The following is a 17,318-nucleotide window of genomic DNA, read 5'->3' on the forward strand; positions in this document are numbered from 1 at the left end:
AATCTCCCCTGAACCTCTGTTTCCAATGTGAAAAATAAACACAAAACTGCCTCTATTTTATAGAGTCACTACCGATAAAAGCAATCCATTACGATGCTGAGCACAGAACTCAGGAGGTGATTGATAAATGGCAACTGTTTAACATTACGGCCATAGTCATTAAGATTCTGACTTAGAATATCTCTTTTAAGAAACTATTATCCTCCCACCTGGTCCACAGATAGATAATATGATTGCCTGATGTACATGCATTCTCATTTATTCTGACTCAATATGCATTTTTTCCTTGAGTTCTTCATTTTAAAATAGCTCTTACACCAGGAAATCCAATACAGAATTAAAGACACACAAATTTTATTATGCCTGAAACCCTGGATAAGGCCAGCTTCCCAGCACTCGCACAGGGCAGCTCAATCTCTAGTCACGCCAACTCCAGAATTTCAGAAAATCCTGAAAGACTAACATTCTAAGGCCCTGACAGTCAATCTCCCTGACGTTTATTTCCAAAGCTCAGGAAGCAACAGAGGAGACAATGAATTATTTATCATAAATAAGGGAACACAAGCCTCTTAGGTTTATGAGGACTGCAATATCCTCTTCGCAGGGACAGACTGCATCCTGTTCCACAATGCCAGGCACCAGGGAGGATGAAGGCATCCCAAGCCTGTTCCTTATACTTTTACCAGCCATATCGTGGAAATGCCATGTAAATAATGGTGATAACTAATCATTATCAAACACATATATCTCAGGCACCATGCTAAGCACTTCACATGCATGACCTCATTTAATCCCCAAGGGAAGCATTAGTATGATCCCCATCATATAGTCAAGGTCACTGAGGCTTAAGAAGATTAACTAATTTGCTCCAAGGTCAGGGAATTAATAAATGGCAGAATCAACAATTGAATACAGACCTGTTTGCCTCAAAGTCAGTGAACTTCATACCCATGTCACAGCAAGTCCTTTGGACAGTTCAACTAATATCTGAGCACAGAAATAACACACTGTGACCTCTTCACTAAGTTCTGCAGGAAAATGATGATAGTCTCATGCAGTGACAAGCTTCAGTGTGACCCCACTCCCTGGGCTGGAAAGTACATGGATGTAAGGTACAGGAGGGTGCAATGTCTATCAGGCAGTCACTATGGACTAAGGCATCATGTATGAACATGCACTTGTCTCAGAACCTATGAAAAAGGCCGGTATCTTATCTCCCTTTGACAGATGACAAAAGTCACAGCCTGGAGGGGCCATGCCACTTGCCTAAGCCCCCAGCAGAGCCTTAAGGCTGTGGTGCAGACTGTGCCCTGTGTGAGGTGGTGACTGAAGACTCACCAGGGCCAAACTCCACTAGCCAAGCTGTGGGCTCCGGCACTGGCTGCATCAGCTCTGAGCACATTTTATGTTTGTTCACCCAGAAAGAGCTCCTGTTACTAGCTCATCCCCTCAGAATGGTGACACCTTTTGTAATCTGCACAAAGGTCCCTATGTGCTAGCCAAGGCCCCAGCAATCACGTGAAAGCTCCAGGAACAGAGCCTAAGTCTGATTCCAAGACGTGTGCCCTTTCCGCTACACTGCGCGGCTGACCATGCATATCAGAGGGCTCAACGTTCGTACGTGCACTCAGAATGACTTGATTTGTGGTAAATGCCCAGAAGAGATAACACACAGATTTAAACATAGACATCAACCTCCCCTGGGAAGCCTCCTTTTACCCTCACATTAGAGGACGTCTTTAGCAGCCTGAACTTAACCGCGCAGAGGCCCTCACCTTGCTGCACTGAAACTGCCTTTTTGCCTATTTGCCATTCGCCAGCTAGGCGGCCAGAGTCAACAGCCTGTGGGCCCCTCCTGCAGCCCCAGCACCTAACACAGCACCCAGACATACAGTAGGCACCCAACAAACAGTTAATGACTACAGAGGTGGAAAGGGGGAGGGGAGAGGAAAGAAAAGGAAAGATAAGAAAGGAAGAGTTCCTACAGAGGGTCTGAAATGAGAAAGAAGATGAGAGAGTCAAAACAAGGCTCTCGGGAGACCCATGTACATTCTTCCTCAATTGCCCCAGCCTCCATCAGGATAAATGAATGCATGTGTGTGCACACACACTCTCACACACACATGCTCATACACACCCATATACAAAATCATACACGTGCACACACATATACATATACACAATCATACACACATACACAAGCACCCACACAACCACACACGCACGCTCACACACGCCCATGTACACAACCACATACACATGTGCACACTCACAAATGTACTGTATACACAATCTCATACACAAATGTGCACTTATACATGTGCCCACCACACACACATGCACTTACACATGTGCCAACACACAGCACACTCACAAACATGCCCATATTCACAATCACACACACACGTATACTCACAATGCGCCCAGATATGCAATCACACACATGCACACTCACATGCGCCTATACAGTATCACACACATGCACACTCACACACCATCTATACACACACATATGTGCACATTCAAACATGCCCATATACACAATCACACACATATGTGCACACTCAAACATGCCTATATGCACAATCACACACATGCACAGAAACACGCCCATATACACACATACATGTGCACTCACAAACACACCCATATACACACATACATGTGCACTCACAAACACACCCATATACACACATACATGTGCACTCACAAACACACCCATATACACACATACATGTGCACTCACAAACACACCCATATACACACATACATGTGCACTCACAAACACACCCATATACACACATGCATGTGCACTCACAAACACACCCATATACACACATGCATGTGCACTCACAAACACACCCATATACACACATGCATGTGCACTCACAAACACACCCATATACACACATGCATGTGCACTCACAAACACACCCATATACACACATGCATGTGCACTCACAAACACACCCATATACACACATGCATGTGCACTCACAAACACACCCATATACACACATGCATGTGCACTCACAAACACACCCATATACACACATGCATGTGCACTCACAAACACACCCATATACATACATGCATGTGCACTCACAAACACACCCATATACACACATACATGTGCACTCACAAACACACCCATATACATACATGCAGAGGTATGCTCACACACTCACACGCACATGTGATCACACACACGAGAATGAGCTTGGTCCATTAGGAAATTTCTTCTTGGATCACAGCCAGAGGTTTGATGAGGAAAAGAGGAGGAAAATGAAAGGTCTTTCTGCAGATCACTTCCTACACGAGCAAAAAAGATTAAAAGGCTATAAAATAAACCAGAGGATTTCAGTGCCTTCATGTTATAACGAGAGACCAAAATAATAAATCAATTACTACTCAGTTAAAGGTTTAATTAAACCATTTCAAGTATCTCTCAACTTAAAATGAATTGTGAAGGTTAAGCCTGAATGAAAATCATTAGAGAGAAACTAAGCCTCTACAAGCCTCAAATTTTATGAACTTTCACAAAGAGAAAAAGAAAGACTTGAAGTTCATAATGAAAGACTTTTAAAAAAATTTGTCATATTAAAAGGCTGAGTTTAACTAACAAATTAATGCTTTTTAAAATTAAACTACACAGACAAAAGTAGTTTAGCATACACACAAAAAAGAAAATATATTCAAGAAGAATTTGTCAAAAGTAAATTATTTAATAAAGGAAAATAATTTATAAAAGTAGGCTCAGTGATAAGAATTTGACTGTTCCTGGACTACCACCATAACATGCAAATAACATCACATCAGCTGGGCCTAAATCCCTCCCCCTCACTTACTAAATAGGTAATCTTGAGCATGCTGTTTTAACTCCTCTGAGTCTCTAAGCCACGTACTCCTCTTTAGAAAATCTGGGCATCAGCCAGGAAATAGATGTGAATAACCCTATAACCCAACAAATTCTAATACACATACTGAACATGACGCCCAGCAACAGCAGAATACAAAGTATTCTCAAGTCCACATGAAAAATTCTCCAAAACAGACAACATATTAGGCCATAAATCAAGTCTGTATACATTTAAAAGAAGTGGGCTGGGCGTGGGGGCTCATGCCTCTAATCCCAGTACTTTGGGAGGCCGAGGCGGGCGGATCATAAGGTCAGAAGTTTGACAGCAGTCTGGCCAACATGGTGAAACACAGTCTCTACTAAAAAAAAAAAAAAAAAATACAAAAATTAACGGGGTGCGGTGGCGGGTGCCTGTAGTCCTAGCTACTCAGGAGGTTGAGGCAGGAGAATCGCTTGAAACCGGAAGGCGGAGGTTGCAGTGAGCTAAGATCACGCCACTGCACTCCAGCCTGGGCGAAAGAGCGAAACTCCACCTCAAAAAAAAAAAAAAAAAAAAAAAAGAAAAGAAAAGAAAGAAAGAATGTAAATCCTTCAAGTATGTGGAATTAAATTAGAAATAAAAAGGAAGAAATTTGGGAAATTCAAAAATTGATGAAAATTAAATGGTACTCTTAAATAGCCATTGGGCCAAAAAGGAAATCATAAGGGAAATTAGAAATACTTTGAGATGAACAAAACAAAAACACAACATACCAAAACTTATAGGCTGTAGCAAAAGCAATTCTAAAAAGAAAGTTTATTGACTACATTAGAAAAAAAGAAAAATCTCAAATAAACAACATAATTTTACAACTCAAGGAATTAGACAAAGAATAAACTAAGCCCAAAGTGAGCAGATGGAAGGAAATAATAGAGTAGAACAGAAACAAACACGATAGTAAAAGACTGAAAAAGATCAACAAACTAAGAGTTTGTTTTTTGAAAAGATAAACACAGTTGAGAAGCCCTTAGCTAGACTAACCAAGAAAAAAAGAGAGGCCACAAATGAATTAAATTAAATAAAAAAGGACACATTATAAGTGGCATCACAGTAAGACAAACGATCGTAAGAGACTACTATCAACAATTATACGCCAACCAACTAGATAACCCAGAAAAAACTGATAAATTTTTAGAATCACACAATCTACCAAGACTGGATCATAAAGAAATAGAAAAACTGAATAGACCAAAAACAAGTAAGGAAACTGAATCAGTAATCAAAATCTCCCAACAAAGAAAAGTCCAGGACCAGGTGGTTTCACTGGTGAATTCTACCAAACATTTAAAAAGGAATTAATTCCAGTTCTACTCAAGTTCTACAAAAAAAACTAAAGAGGAGGGAATACCTCCCAACTCATTTTGTAAGGCCAAAGCTAGATAGATAATACAAAAAAAAGAAAATTACAGGCCAATATTCCTGATAATACAAAAATACTCAAAAAATGCTAACAAATCAAATTCAACAGCACATTAAAAAAATTACACACCATGATGCAGAGGGAGTTATCACTGAAATGCAAGGCTGGTTCAACACATGCAAATAAATAAATGTGATACATAACATTTATAGAATTAAGGACAAAAATCATGCATGATCATCTCAATAAGTATGGGAAAAAGTTCGACAAAATTCAACAACCTTTCATGACAAAAACTCTCAAAAAATTAGATAACAAGGAATGTACCACAACATAATAAAGGAAAATGCTTCAACAAATGACAGAGCCACAGCTAACATAATAATCAATGTGAAAAGTTGAAAGCTCTCCTCTAAGATCAGGAATAAGGGTGCCTACTCTCACCACTTATATTCTTCCTGGCATTGGAAATCCTAGCCAGAGTAGTTAGGTAAGCAAAAATACAAAATATGCAAAGTAAAAATGAAGGAGCAGAACTGTCTCCATTTGTGGATGATAAAATCTTAGATATAGAAAGCCCTAAAGATTATACTTCTAATAGCTTTTGGATAATGTATAAAGTTACAAATGTTACAAGATACAAAATCAACATACAAAGATCTGTTGTGTTTCTACACAAAAACAACTGAAAAAGAAAACGATCCCATTCACAATAGCGTCAAAAAAAATACTTAGGAGTAAAAGTAATCAAAGTGAAAGATTTGTACACTAAAAACTATATCAATGAAAGAAATTGAAGATGACACAAATAAATGGAAAGATATACCACATTCATGGATCAGAAGAATTAATATTGTTAAAATGTTCATACTAACAAAAGCAACCTATAGATTCAATGCATCCTGGGAATCTAAGGTAAAGCATGGTGACTATAACTGACAATACTTGTACTGTATACTTAAAATTTGCTAAGACATATCTTAAATGTTTTCACCACACATATATAAATATAATGGTAGCTATGTGAGATAATAGATGTGTTAACTAACTTGACTGTGGTATCATTTCATAATATATATGTATAACAAATCATCACTGTAAACTTACACAATTTTGTCAAGTATACCTTAATAAAGCTGGAGAAAGAAAGAAAGAGAGAGAGACAGATCTGAAAGATACAAGAAATATCTCAAATCAATAGCCTACCCTTTCCAACTTAAGAAAAAAAAAAAAAAAAACAGAAGCAAGCTAAATCCAATACAAGCAGAAGGACAGAAATAATAACGCCTAGAATGGAAAGAGATTATATAAAATATAGAAAAGAAAAGAAAAAATCAACAAAACCAATGTTTGTCAAAGATTAAGAAAATGGAAAACCTTTGGCTAAACTTACCAAGAAAAATAGCTAAGACTTAATTTGCTAAAATCAATAATGAAAGGGAGAACATTACCATTTAACCTTACAAAAATCAAAACAAGAATATTAAGAACAATTATACATCAACAAATTAGACAACCTAGTTAAAATGGAAAATTCCCTAGAAAGACAAACTACTGAACCTAATTCAAAAATAGCAAATATGCATACACCTATAACAAGAGATTAACTCAGTGAAAAAATAAAAAGCCCAGGACTACACAGTTTTACTGGTGAATTCTATCAAATGTTTAAAGAAGAATTAACACCAATACTTAAAAACTTTTCCAAAAAATAGAAGAGGAGGGAACACTTCTCAAGTCATGCTATGAGGCCACTATAACCCTGAAACCAAAACCAAAGACATCAAAGACTCTAGACCAATATCTCTTATGAATATAAATGCAAATATATTTAACAAAATACTAGGAAACCAAATCCAGCAGCACAGCAAAAGGATTATGCAACATAATCAAATGAGATCTATCCCAAAAACACAAGGGTGATGCATCCTGGCATGTAAAACCATATCAGTTTAATATACCATATTAACACAACAAATAAGAAAAAAACCACATGGTCGCCTCGACAAACTTAGAAAAAGCATCTGACAAAATCCAACACCATTTTATGATTTAAAAAATAAACAACACTCAACAAACTAAGAATAAAAGGAACTTCCTTAACCTAATGAAGAACATCTATCTCACTCACACACACACAGACAGACCCACACACACACCATCATACTTAATGGTAAAAGACTAGATGCTTTCTTTCTAAGATACTATCAGAACAAGAATGGCCACTCATCATTTCTGCTCAACCCTGTACTGGAGTTTCTTGCCAGGGCAATTAGGCGAGAAAATAAATACAAATAATCCAGATTAGAAAGGAAAAAGTAAAATTATCTCTAGTCACAGATGACAAGATTATATGTATAGACTCCCGAGGAATACACTAAAAAACTAATAAACAAGTTTTTAAAAGCTTTTTTAAAAACTAATAAACAAGTTCACAAGCTGTAATAAACAAGTCCAGCAAAATTGCAGGATAAAATATCTATAAACAAATAACAGTTGTATTTATAAACTAGCAATAAGCAATCTGAAAATAAATTATGAAAATAGTTCCATTTACAGTAGCATAAAAGGAATAAAATACTTAGAAATTAAAGTAATCAAGGTGGTATAAGATTTGTACATTGAAAAATACAACCCATTGTTGAAAGAAATTAAACAAGACCCAAATAAATTGAATGATATTCCATGTTCATGGATTGGAAGGTTTAAAATTGTTAAGATGACAGTAGTCTCTAAATGGATCTTGATATGGCTTGGCTCTGTGTCCCTACCCAAATCTCACCTCAAATTATAATCCCCATAATATCGACATGTCAAGGGTGGGACCAGGTGGAGGTAATTGGATCATAGGGGCAGTTTCCTCCATGCTGTTCTCATGATAGTGAGTTCTCATAAGATCTGATGGGTTTATAAGTGACTGGCATTTCCTCTTGTTTGCACTCACTCTGTCCTGCTACCCTGTAAAGAAGGTGCCTGCTTCTCCTTTGCCTTCCACCATGATCTTAAGTTTCCTGAGGCCTCCTCAGCAATGAGGAACTATGAATCAATTAAATCCTTTTTCTTTTCTTTTCTTTTTCTTTTTCTTTTTGAGATAGAGTCTTGCTCTGTCACCCAGGCTGGAGTGCAGTGGTGCCATCTCAGCTCACTGCAACCTCCACCTTCCAAGTCGAAGCAATTCTTCTGCTGCCTTGGCCTCCCGAGAAGCTGGAACTCCAGGCACGCACCACCACACCCGGCTAATTTTTGCATTTTTAGCAGAGACAGGGTGTCACCATACTGGCCAGGCTGGTCTCGAACTCCTGACCTCATGATCCGCCCACCTCAGCTTCCCAAAGTGCTGGGATTACAAGCGTAAGCCACCATGCCCGGCCTAAACCTCTTTTCTTCATAAAATACTCGAGTATTTCTTTATAGCAGTGTGAGAATGAACTAATACAGATCTAATGCAATCTCAGACAAGCTGATCCTAAAATTCATGTGGAATTGCAAAAGACCCTGAAAAGTCAAAACAATCTTGATAAAGAAGAACAAAGTTGGAAAATTCAAACTTCCCCATTTCAAAACTTACTACAAAGTTTCAGCCATCTAAACAGTATAGTACTGACATTAGAAGAGATATATTGATCAATGAAATAGAATTCAGAGTCCAGAATTAAACTCACACATTTGTACTCAATTGATTTTTGACAAGGGTGCCAAAACCTCTCAATGGGAAAAGAATAGTCCTGTCAACAAATGATGTTGGGACAACTGGATAGCCACATGCAAAAGAACAAATTTGGAACCCTACCTCACACCACATGCAAAAATTAACTTAAAATGGATCAAAGATTTAAATGCTTAATATCATTAATCATCAAAAATGCAAACCAAAACCACAATGAAATACCAGTTCACATTCACTGGGATGGGTACAAATCAAAATGTGAAAATTAACAAGTGTTGGCAAGGATGTGGAGAAACTGGATCTTTTATATGTTGTTGACTGAAACGTAAAATGGTGCACCTGCTATTGAAAAAAGTTTGACAGTCCTAGAAAAACTTAAATATACAATTGCCATATGACCCAGCAATCCCACTCCTTGGCATATATCCAAGAGAAATGAAAACAAATATTCATGTGAAAACTTGTAAACAAATGCTGATAGAAGCATTATTCAATAGCCTAAAAGCGAAAACAACTCAAATGTCTATCAAAACAGGAATGGATAGATAATATGTAGCATATACATACAATGAAATATCACTCAGCCATAAAAAAAAGGAATGAAGCACTGATACATGCTACAATATGGATGTATCTTGAAAGACTGCTTAATTGGTACAGAGCTATTTTTGGAGTAATGAAAATGTTCTGGAATTAGGTAGTTGTAGAAGTTGTACAATCTTGTAAACATAGTAAAACCATTGAATTTTGTATTTTAAAATTGTTAAAATGGCAAATTTTATTTCATATGAATTTTATCTAAAAATAACAGGTAAAAAAATAGTGAACTGGAAAATGGATCAGAAGTAAATACCCAGAATGCAGCACAAGATAAAAGCAAAGAACATACAAAAGTTACATAAAAGGTATACAAAAGGACTAGCAAACATTTAAGTCACAGAAAGATAATGAAGCAGAGGCAATACCAGAAGGCAGAACAGTTTATATTTTTTTAAAATTTATAAAAATAATAAATCTATAGGTTTAAGAAGACCAACCAACATCACTGTAAACATTTATTTAACCTTACCCGGATGCAACACAGTAAAACTTTAGAAAACCAAAAACAAAGAGACTAGGGAATAAAAGCACTTAAAGTCAGATTGACAGCTGGCATTCTATCAATATATCAACAATAAAAGCCAGGATTCAATGAAATAATATTTGCAATGTGCTGAAATGGAAAAAAAAAAAAAAAAAAAAAGCCAACCTAAAATTCTATCCCCAAGAAAAATATATATTAAAAACAAAGACAATAGGCTCGGCACGGTGGCTCACGCCTGTAATCCCAGCACTTCGGGAGCCCGAGGCAGGCAGATCATTTGATGTCAGGAGTTCAAGACCAGGCTAGCCAACACGGCAAAACCCCGTCTCTACTAAAAATATAAAAATTAGCCGGAAATTGCTTGAACCCAGGAGGTGGAGGTAGCAGTGAGTCAAGATCGCACCACTGCACTCCAGCCTGGGCAAATGAGTAAGACTCTGTCTCAAAATAACAATAATAAAGACACTAATTAGAACCACATCAGATAAACAATAACCAGGAGAGCTCATGATCAGCAGCTCCATTCAGATTTCTTTACAAAGAAATCTAAAGTGTATTCTATACCAGAAGAAAAAACTCATCCACGGATGGAGATGGAATGGATGGAGATCCAAGGACTGAAGAGCCAGAGAGTCGTAAACATGTAGCTAACTCTGAATGAACACTTACTGTATAAAATAATCACTGTCATGCATCGTAAGGTTTAAAATGAGTACATACAGATTCTCTAAAGACAAGCGGTAATATTTTCTATACAAAGAGCTCCTACAAATCAATAAAGAGCAAACGAAAACACAGACAACTGATATGAACAGTAATCCACAGATGTGTAAATAGTCATTAAACATTAAACATGGTCAACCTCACTAGTGACCAGCAAAATGCAAATTAAAATAATACTCCATTTTTCATCTATCAAATTGGCAAAAACTCTTTACAATAAGATAATATCCTTGAGTTGACGTGGATATGGAAAAACAGAAGATCTTAGATCCTAGTGAGAATATAAATGGAAAAAACCTTTCCAGAGAGCATTCTGATAAAACCTAGCAAACTTTTAAATGAGTATACTCTCTACACAAGCAATTCTGCTAGGAATATAGCCAACCTGAATGCACAATGTACAATGATATTCGTGACAACATTTATTATAACATTATTTATAATAGCACAAAATTAGAGAGAAAACATATGTCATCAAAAAAAGAAAAGAAAGGTTGAGTAAATTATGCATTTTCCATAGAAGTAAATACCATACAGACAGTAAAAAAAATTAGGGCATACAAATAATACAGTATCGTGTACTTGACATGTGCTAAAAGAGGAGGTCGGGGTTTGGGTTTTATTTATTTATTTATTTATTTATTTATTTATTTATTTATTTTTGAAACAGGATCTCACTCTATGACCCAGGCTGGAGTGCAATGGTGCAAACCACAGTTCACTACAGCCTCAACCTCCTGGCTCAGCCTCCCGAGTAGCTGGGACTACAGGCATATGTGCTATATCTGGCAATTTTCTTTCGTTTTGTTTTGTTTTGTTTTTGTAGAGACAGAGTCCCATTACATTGCCCAGGCTGGTCTCAAACTCCTGGGCTCAAGTGATCCTCCTCCCTCAACCTCTCAAAATGCTAGGATTACAGGAGTAAGCCATCACACACAGCCAAAAAAGAACAGATCTTCTCACAATACATACACACACATAAAAAAGTTAACTACATGGGGTAATAGATACATGAGTTAAGTTGGCTGTGACTTCACAATGTATACGTATGTCAAAATACCACATATACACCATAAATACATACACTTTTTGTTTGTCAATTATACCTCAATAAAACTAAAAAAAGAAATTAGGAGACATGTCCGAATTAAAATGAAGAAATACCCAATATATACTGCTGACATTTTTTGAAGACTGCAGAACATATATTATGATCCCATTTTTGTTTCTTATAAATAACAAAGCAATAACAGTGTATTTATGTTTACATATGAAGAGAAAAAGGTCTGGAAGCACACTTGTTAGCACCATCATTTCTAGAACTTGGAAGGCAGTTAGAAAAACATGTTTTCCCCATATTATATTGCTTTAATTTTCTTTTACAGCAAGATTTCAGGGTCAGGCATGGGGGCTCATGCCTGTAATCTCAGTACTTTGAGAGGCTGAGGCAAGTTGATCACCTGAAGTCAGCAGTTCGAGACCAGCCTGGCCAACGTGGCAAACCCATCTCTACTAAAAATACCAAAATTAGCTGGGTGTAGTGATGGGCACCTGTAATCCCAGCTACTTGGGAGGTCGAGGCAGGAAAATCACTTGAACCTGGGAGGCGGAGGTTACAGTGAGCCAAGATCACGCCATTGCACTCCAGCCTGGGTGACAAGAGCAAACCTCCAACTCAGAAAAAAAAAAAAAAATTACTCTTAAACCTGGGAAGAAAAAAAAGTAAAAGGAAAAGTGTAATTGCTTTGATGGGTTTACCCCCATAGTATATTCGCCCAAGAGAAGCACCAAAGTCCACCTGGAGGAGTTAAGGGAAGTTTTACAAGTGTGGGTTCATCTGCAACACCACAGAGGGAAAAAGGAGCCGGAGGCCTAGAGGACCTCCAGCTGTTCGGCTGTAGAAGGAGCCTGCAGCGCCAAGAGAAGGGCCCCACCAGTGAACCCATGCTGCCAACAGCACTCCATAGAAGTCAGGGGTCTTACGCTAGTCAGAAGGGTCCCCAGGTCAAATGAGTTTGGGGAGCCTTGCTTTGGGTGGGGAAAGTCACTGAAGTTTCTTGAGCGAAGGGTGACAGCTGGGACAGGGAAGGGCAGCAAGGCCCAAGGCAAGAAAGCAAGGACAACAAAAGATAATCCATTCACTGGACACACAGGGAAGGGGCTATACCCTGTGTCAGTGCCCATGCCAGGACCAGAGGCTAAGAGCTGAACAGCCCAAATCCCTTCTTTGGGACATTTCCCGACAAGCAAGAGAAACAGAGACAAATGAAAGCACACCCAGGTGAGAGAGAACTGAAACAAGTCTAGTTGTGGGGTTCTGGGAGCCCAGAGAAAAGTCCTGCAGCCCCACCTGGGGCCAAAGGAGTGTTCCTCAGGGTGACTCCAGGCTGAGTGAGTCCCAGCCACATGCACGAGTGAACCAGCAAGAACACCTACAAGGAGCTTCCCAGGCAGGGATGGCATTTGCATTCAGTTGCTCCTCCGCTAGCAGCCGGGGGCCCATGGCTGTAGATCAGTGATGACAGGGAGGAGAGGGGCATGGGGGATGGTTGAGAAGGAGGAGAGGGGCATGGGGGATGGTTGAGAGGGAGGAGAGGCGCATGAGGGATGGTTGAGAGGGAGGAGGGGGCAAGGGGGATGGTTGAGAAGGAGGAGAGGGGCATGGGGGATGGTTGAGAGGGAGGAGAGGCGCATGAGGGATGGTTGAGAGGGAGGAGAGGGGCATGGGGGATGGTTGAGAGGGAGGAGAGGGGCATAGGGGATGGTTGAGAGAAAGGTGAACCTCTGGGAAGGGGCAGGAGCTCAGGGCCAGCTCCTACAAGAGTGGCACTGTCTCTCACTAACACTGGTTAGGTGTGGAAGGGTGGACGTCGGAAAATGCACCTTACAACACCGACACTCATAATTCTATGTGAATTCTGCTTTTTTCAGCATTTATTCATTTCCTATTTATAAAAGAAATGAAAGGTGGGGCATGGTGGCTCACGCCTGTAATCCCAGCATTCTGGGAGGCCTAGGTGGGTGGATTGCTCGAATCTAGGAGTCTGAGGCCAGCCTGAGGAACACGGTGAAACCTGTCTCTATGAAAAATACAAAAATTAGCTGGGTGTGGTGGCAGGCGCCTGTAGTCCCAGCTACTCAGGTGGCTGAGGTGAGAGGAACGCTTGAGCCCAAAAGGCAGAGGTGGCAGTGAGCCAAGATCACGCCACTGCATTCAAGCCTGGGCAACAGAGTGTCACGCCACTGCATTCAAGCCTGGGCAACAGAGTGAGACTCAGTCTCAAAAAGAAAATGAAAAAATTAAAAATTAAAATTTCTCTCTTATTCACATATCATTTAGAAAGAAGAGAATCCTAATAAGCAAAGAACTAAAAGCTTTGCAAGAGCCAATCCAGAAGTTCTTTCCACGTTGATCCACATGGCTTCTATCTGCCATATGAATTGGACAAGAGACATTATCCATTTTTCTGAGTCCATATACATTCAATCCCAGAGGCAGGTACACAGATGTACACAGTTCTTGACTAAAGTCCTCTCTATGAAGCTATACTCTTTGGAAAGCAAGGCACTGACTGCTCAGCAGGGAAGTGGGCCATGGAGACTGTGGGTGTCACAAAGCTTCTGGCCAGGGGTCAGGACTCACACAGGCTGGGTGGGCAGAGAGAGGGCGCTGAACTGCAAGGCCCCGGACACCAAGGAGGTTCGGACTCTCAGTGCCCCATGCAAACTTTCCTCCTCTACCCCAAAGCAAAGGGTCTCAAGTGTGTGCTACTGGTTGAGACGCAATTCCATATAACTTTCCTCCTCACTCCTGCTTCCTCTCAATGGGGAGAGGACAGGTCCACTCACAAGGCCTGTGAGGGGCTGAGCACGCCATGGACACACATGCTATTAGCTGATGGTGATGACAGAAGTAACAAATACTAACTGCTGCTCCTTATTCACCCACCACTAGCTGCATCTTTTTCGTTTTTCACTTTATGCCACTAATAGTAACTTTCAGAACTTCCTAACTTCCCAAAAACTTAATCTTCTGTCAGGCATGTTTCACTGAGAACCCTGGGAATGACCAGAGGGACTTATTAACCAAAACATTTTTTGTCTGGAATCTCTCCTTGTTAATGGTGTCCGACAGATGATCAATAGCCAGCCTATTTAGAAATGCCAGTCTGAATATTCCCAGGAAAGAGCCACTGGATTATTAGTGTGGCTGATGAACCCTGCAATGGGACACTGACTGCTATGTATTGGGCTTCTGCACAGGTGCCCAGCTGCTGTCCTTTATCTCAGGGTTTTGTGAGGATCTTTGCAGCAGTTCCTCATGTGCTATATATTTTTTTTTTTTTTTTTGTCTGTGGGGACCTAATTACAGTGCCTGGATAGTTTCTCTGATCCGTGCACCTGCTGCATCTGATAACCCACTCAGTGATAGATGTCTGGACACTACAGACAAGATGCATCTCACTTTGCACATTGACTATGAACCCAAAGGATTCAGGATTCAGTGCAAATCAAAGCTTTGCAATTTCAATCCTTGTTCCAGGTTTACAGGAAGAATTGGAAAATGCTGTAAGATTATACAGACTTATTTATTAATCATGTATGTTAGAACAACAGCTTCCCTTTATCATGTTCTGTGTGCCAGGCATCATCTTAGGTCCTGTACGTGTATTCTTTAACTTCATCCTCACAGACCCTCTTGTAACCAGCATATTTCTCTTCATTTGTCAAGAGAAGCAAAGTGAGGCTTTGAGAAGTAACATCATTGGCTTCAGGTAATGCGGCCAGTAGGTGCTAGGGCTGGGTTAAACCCACACTTGTCTGACAACGAGCTCATGTCTTTCACACTGTTGAACACTGCCACTTCCTTTCATTCATTCATTCATTCATTCATTCGCCAACCAGACACTGGAGGACACCTACAGGGGGCCAGGTATGGGATTTCAAAGACACAATCTTATTTGAGCGTATCTACAATTGGACTCGTTTTGTGACTTCTGGTTCGGAAATGTGGATTGTCTAGGCTTCTGCTATGCCTAAGGAGCAAATCAACATCAACAGGTGTGTCAGAAGGTATCCTGCCCCGCTCTCCAGTCCCCTTACCATCTCCGGTTTTGCTTGAGTTGGGGGGTTCAGGTGTACTCAGAGGCCTCAGGGGAATAATAATCTCATCAACATTAACCCCTTCTTCCATGTGCTTCTCGGAAACGTGGGAGAGGAGTTCCGACTGATTTGGTGAGAAAAGGTTACAACATTTACACATAAAGATGGCCGTGTTTTCTGTAAGGAAAAAAAAAGGAAAATATGTTATTTCATCTCCACATAAACAATTATTACTTCCAATTGCCAAAGAAAATACCAAAAGCTGCCCTTCTGAGCCATCACCAGCCTCTACCAGATTGTGTCCCTCTGGCAGTCACCTCCACGGCAGGCCACTCACTTTCATCTTCAGGGAATTCCAGGGGCCAGAAAGTTCTTTATTCAGTATCTCAACCCTCAGTCCTTCTGGATAGTGTCTAATACAAACCTCCTCCCTACCCAAATCTACTCATCAGCCCAGATTCTGGGATAAGTACAGCCAATTAAAAAACAAATATGCAACTTGAAAAACTAAATCCTACCCCTCAAATGAATGAACTGCACACTGATGGCAATTAAGGAGTCTTGCTAGACTCTCTCAAATTAGGTGCAAGGAAAAACTGACCACAATAGCATTTCTCAAGAGGCAAGCACCTTTCAATCAAACGATGGGAAGTTTAAAGTTTAAAGTTGCCTCTTTAAAGCCACTGAATTCCTATTTAAAGCATTCTCATTATTCAAAAAATTTACCAATAGTTCATTATGTTCATCTCATTATAAGACAGGGAGACATAATGAGGGAAATAAAACACTCACTTTTTAGAGTGATAAAATAAAGATATATAACAAAACATTAAATTCAGGATACAATAACAATTAAAAGCCAGATCTTTGTAGTATTATATATACTCAGACTGAAAGGAAGTGGCTTTGTCCACTGAAAAGAACAACGGCTCTGAAGCCAAAAGGCCCAGGTTAAATTCCCAACTCATCCCTAAATGCTGGAAAGCTGGGGACCTCAGAGAAGCAGTCATCTGTCAGTTGCTGGAATCCATAGGAACTTTGGGGATAGAACATGCCTATTCGGCAGCAAGAACCCAGCGGGCACTCAGAAAGCACAACACTGACTCGGCGCAACTCCGCACCCATGGTGTGTCCTCATCCAGCATCCGGACAGCTGGCAATCCACACCCGGCTCCCCTCAGAATCCCCCTCACCAGCCTCCTGGGGACTCTCAACGCTGCCTGGAAGTCACATGCAACTTCTACGCCATTTACTGCCTAGCGATGCTAGACAAATACATGGCAATCATACGAGCTCTGTGCTCCCTGGTGATGGTGAGCAAGTGTCTCATCCTCCTCGCTCCTCACTCTCAACAGCTGACCTTGCTTCATATCTCACTGGAAGCATCCAGAAAACAACTGCCCTTGCCACCCCTTTCAGCCTGCCTGCATCTTCAGCTGTCTCCCCACCTTGCTCCTGCTGGCGCGAAGGTGGGCATAGTGA

The 17,318-nt window shown here is 40.0% G+C and overlaps 1 protein-coding gene across 3 annotated transcripts in view; it reads right to left on the reverse strand.

Moving 5' to 3' along the window:
- The window catches only part of ZFAT (zinc finger and AT-hook domain containing), a 233,530-nt gene that overhangs the window by 167,824 nt on the left and 48,388 nt on the right, over positions 1-17,318 (reverse strand). For all 3 annotated transcript variants that reach the window (XM_008001600.3, XM_008001598.3, XM_038000102.2), the window contains exon 2: positions 15,837-16,013. In XM_008001600.3, coding sequence (XP_007999791.3) covers positions 15,837-16,013 — 177 coding nt within the window. The remainder of the gene's footprint in view (positions 1-15,836; positions 16,014-17,318) is intronic.

The sequence above is a fragment of the Chlorocebus sabaeus genome, chromosome 8 (genome assembly GCF_047675955.1).
Source record: "Chlorocebus sabaeus isolate Y175 chromosome 8, mChlSab1.0.hap1, whole genome shotgun sequence".
Lineage (NCBI taxonomy): Eukaryota > Metazoa > Chordata > Mammalia > Primates > Cercopithecidae > Chlorocebus > Chlorocebus sabaeus.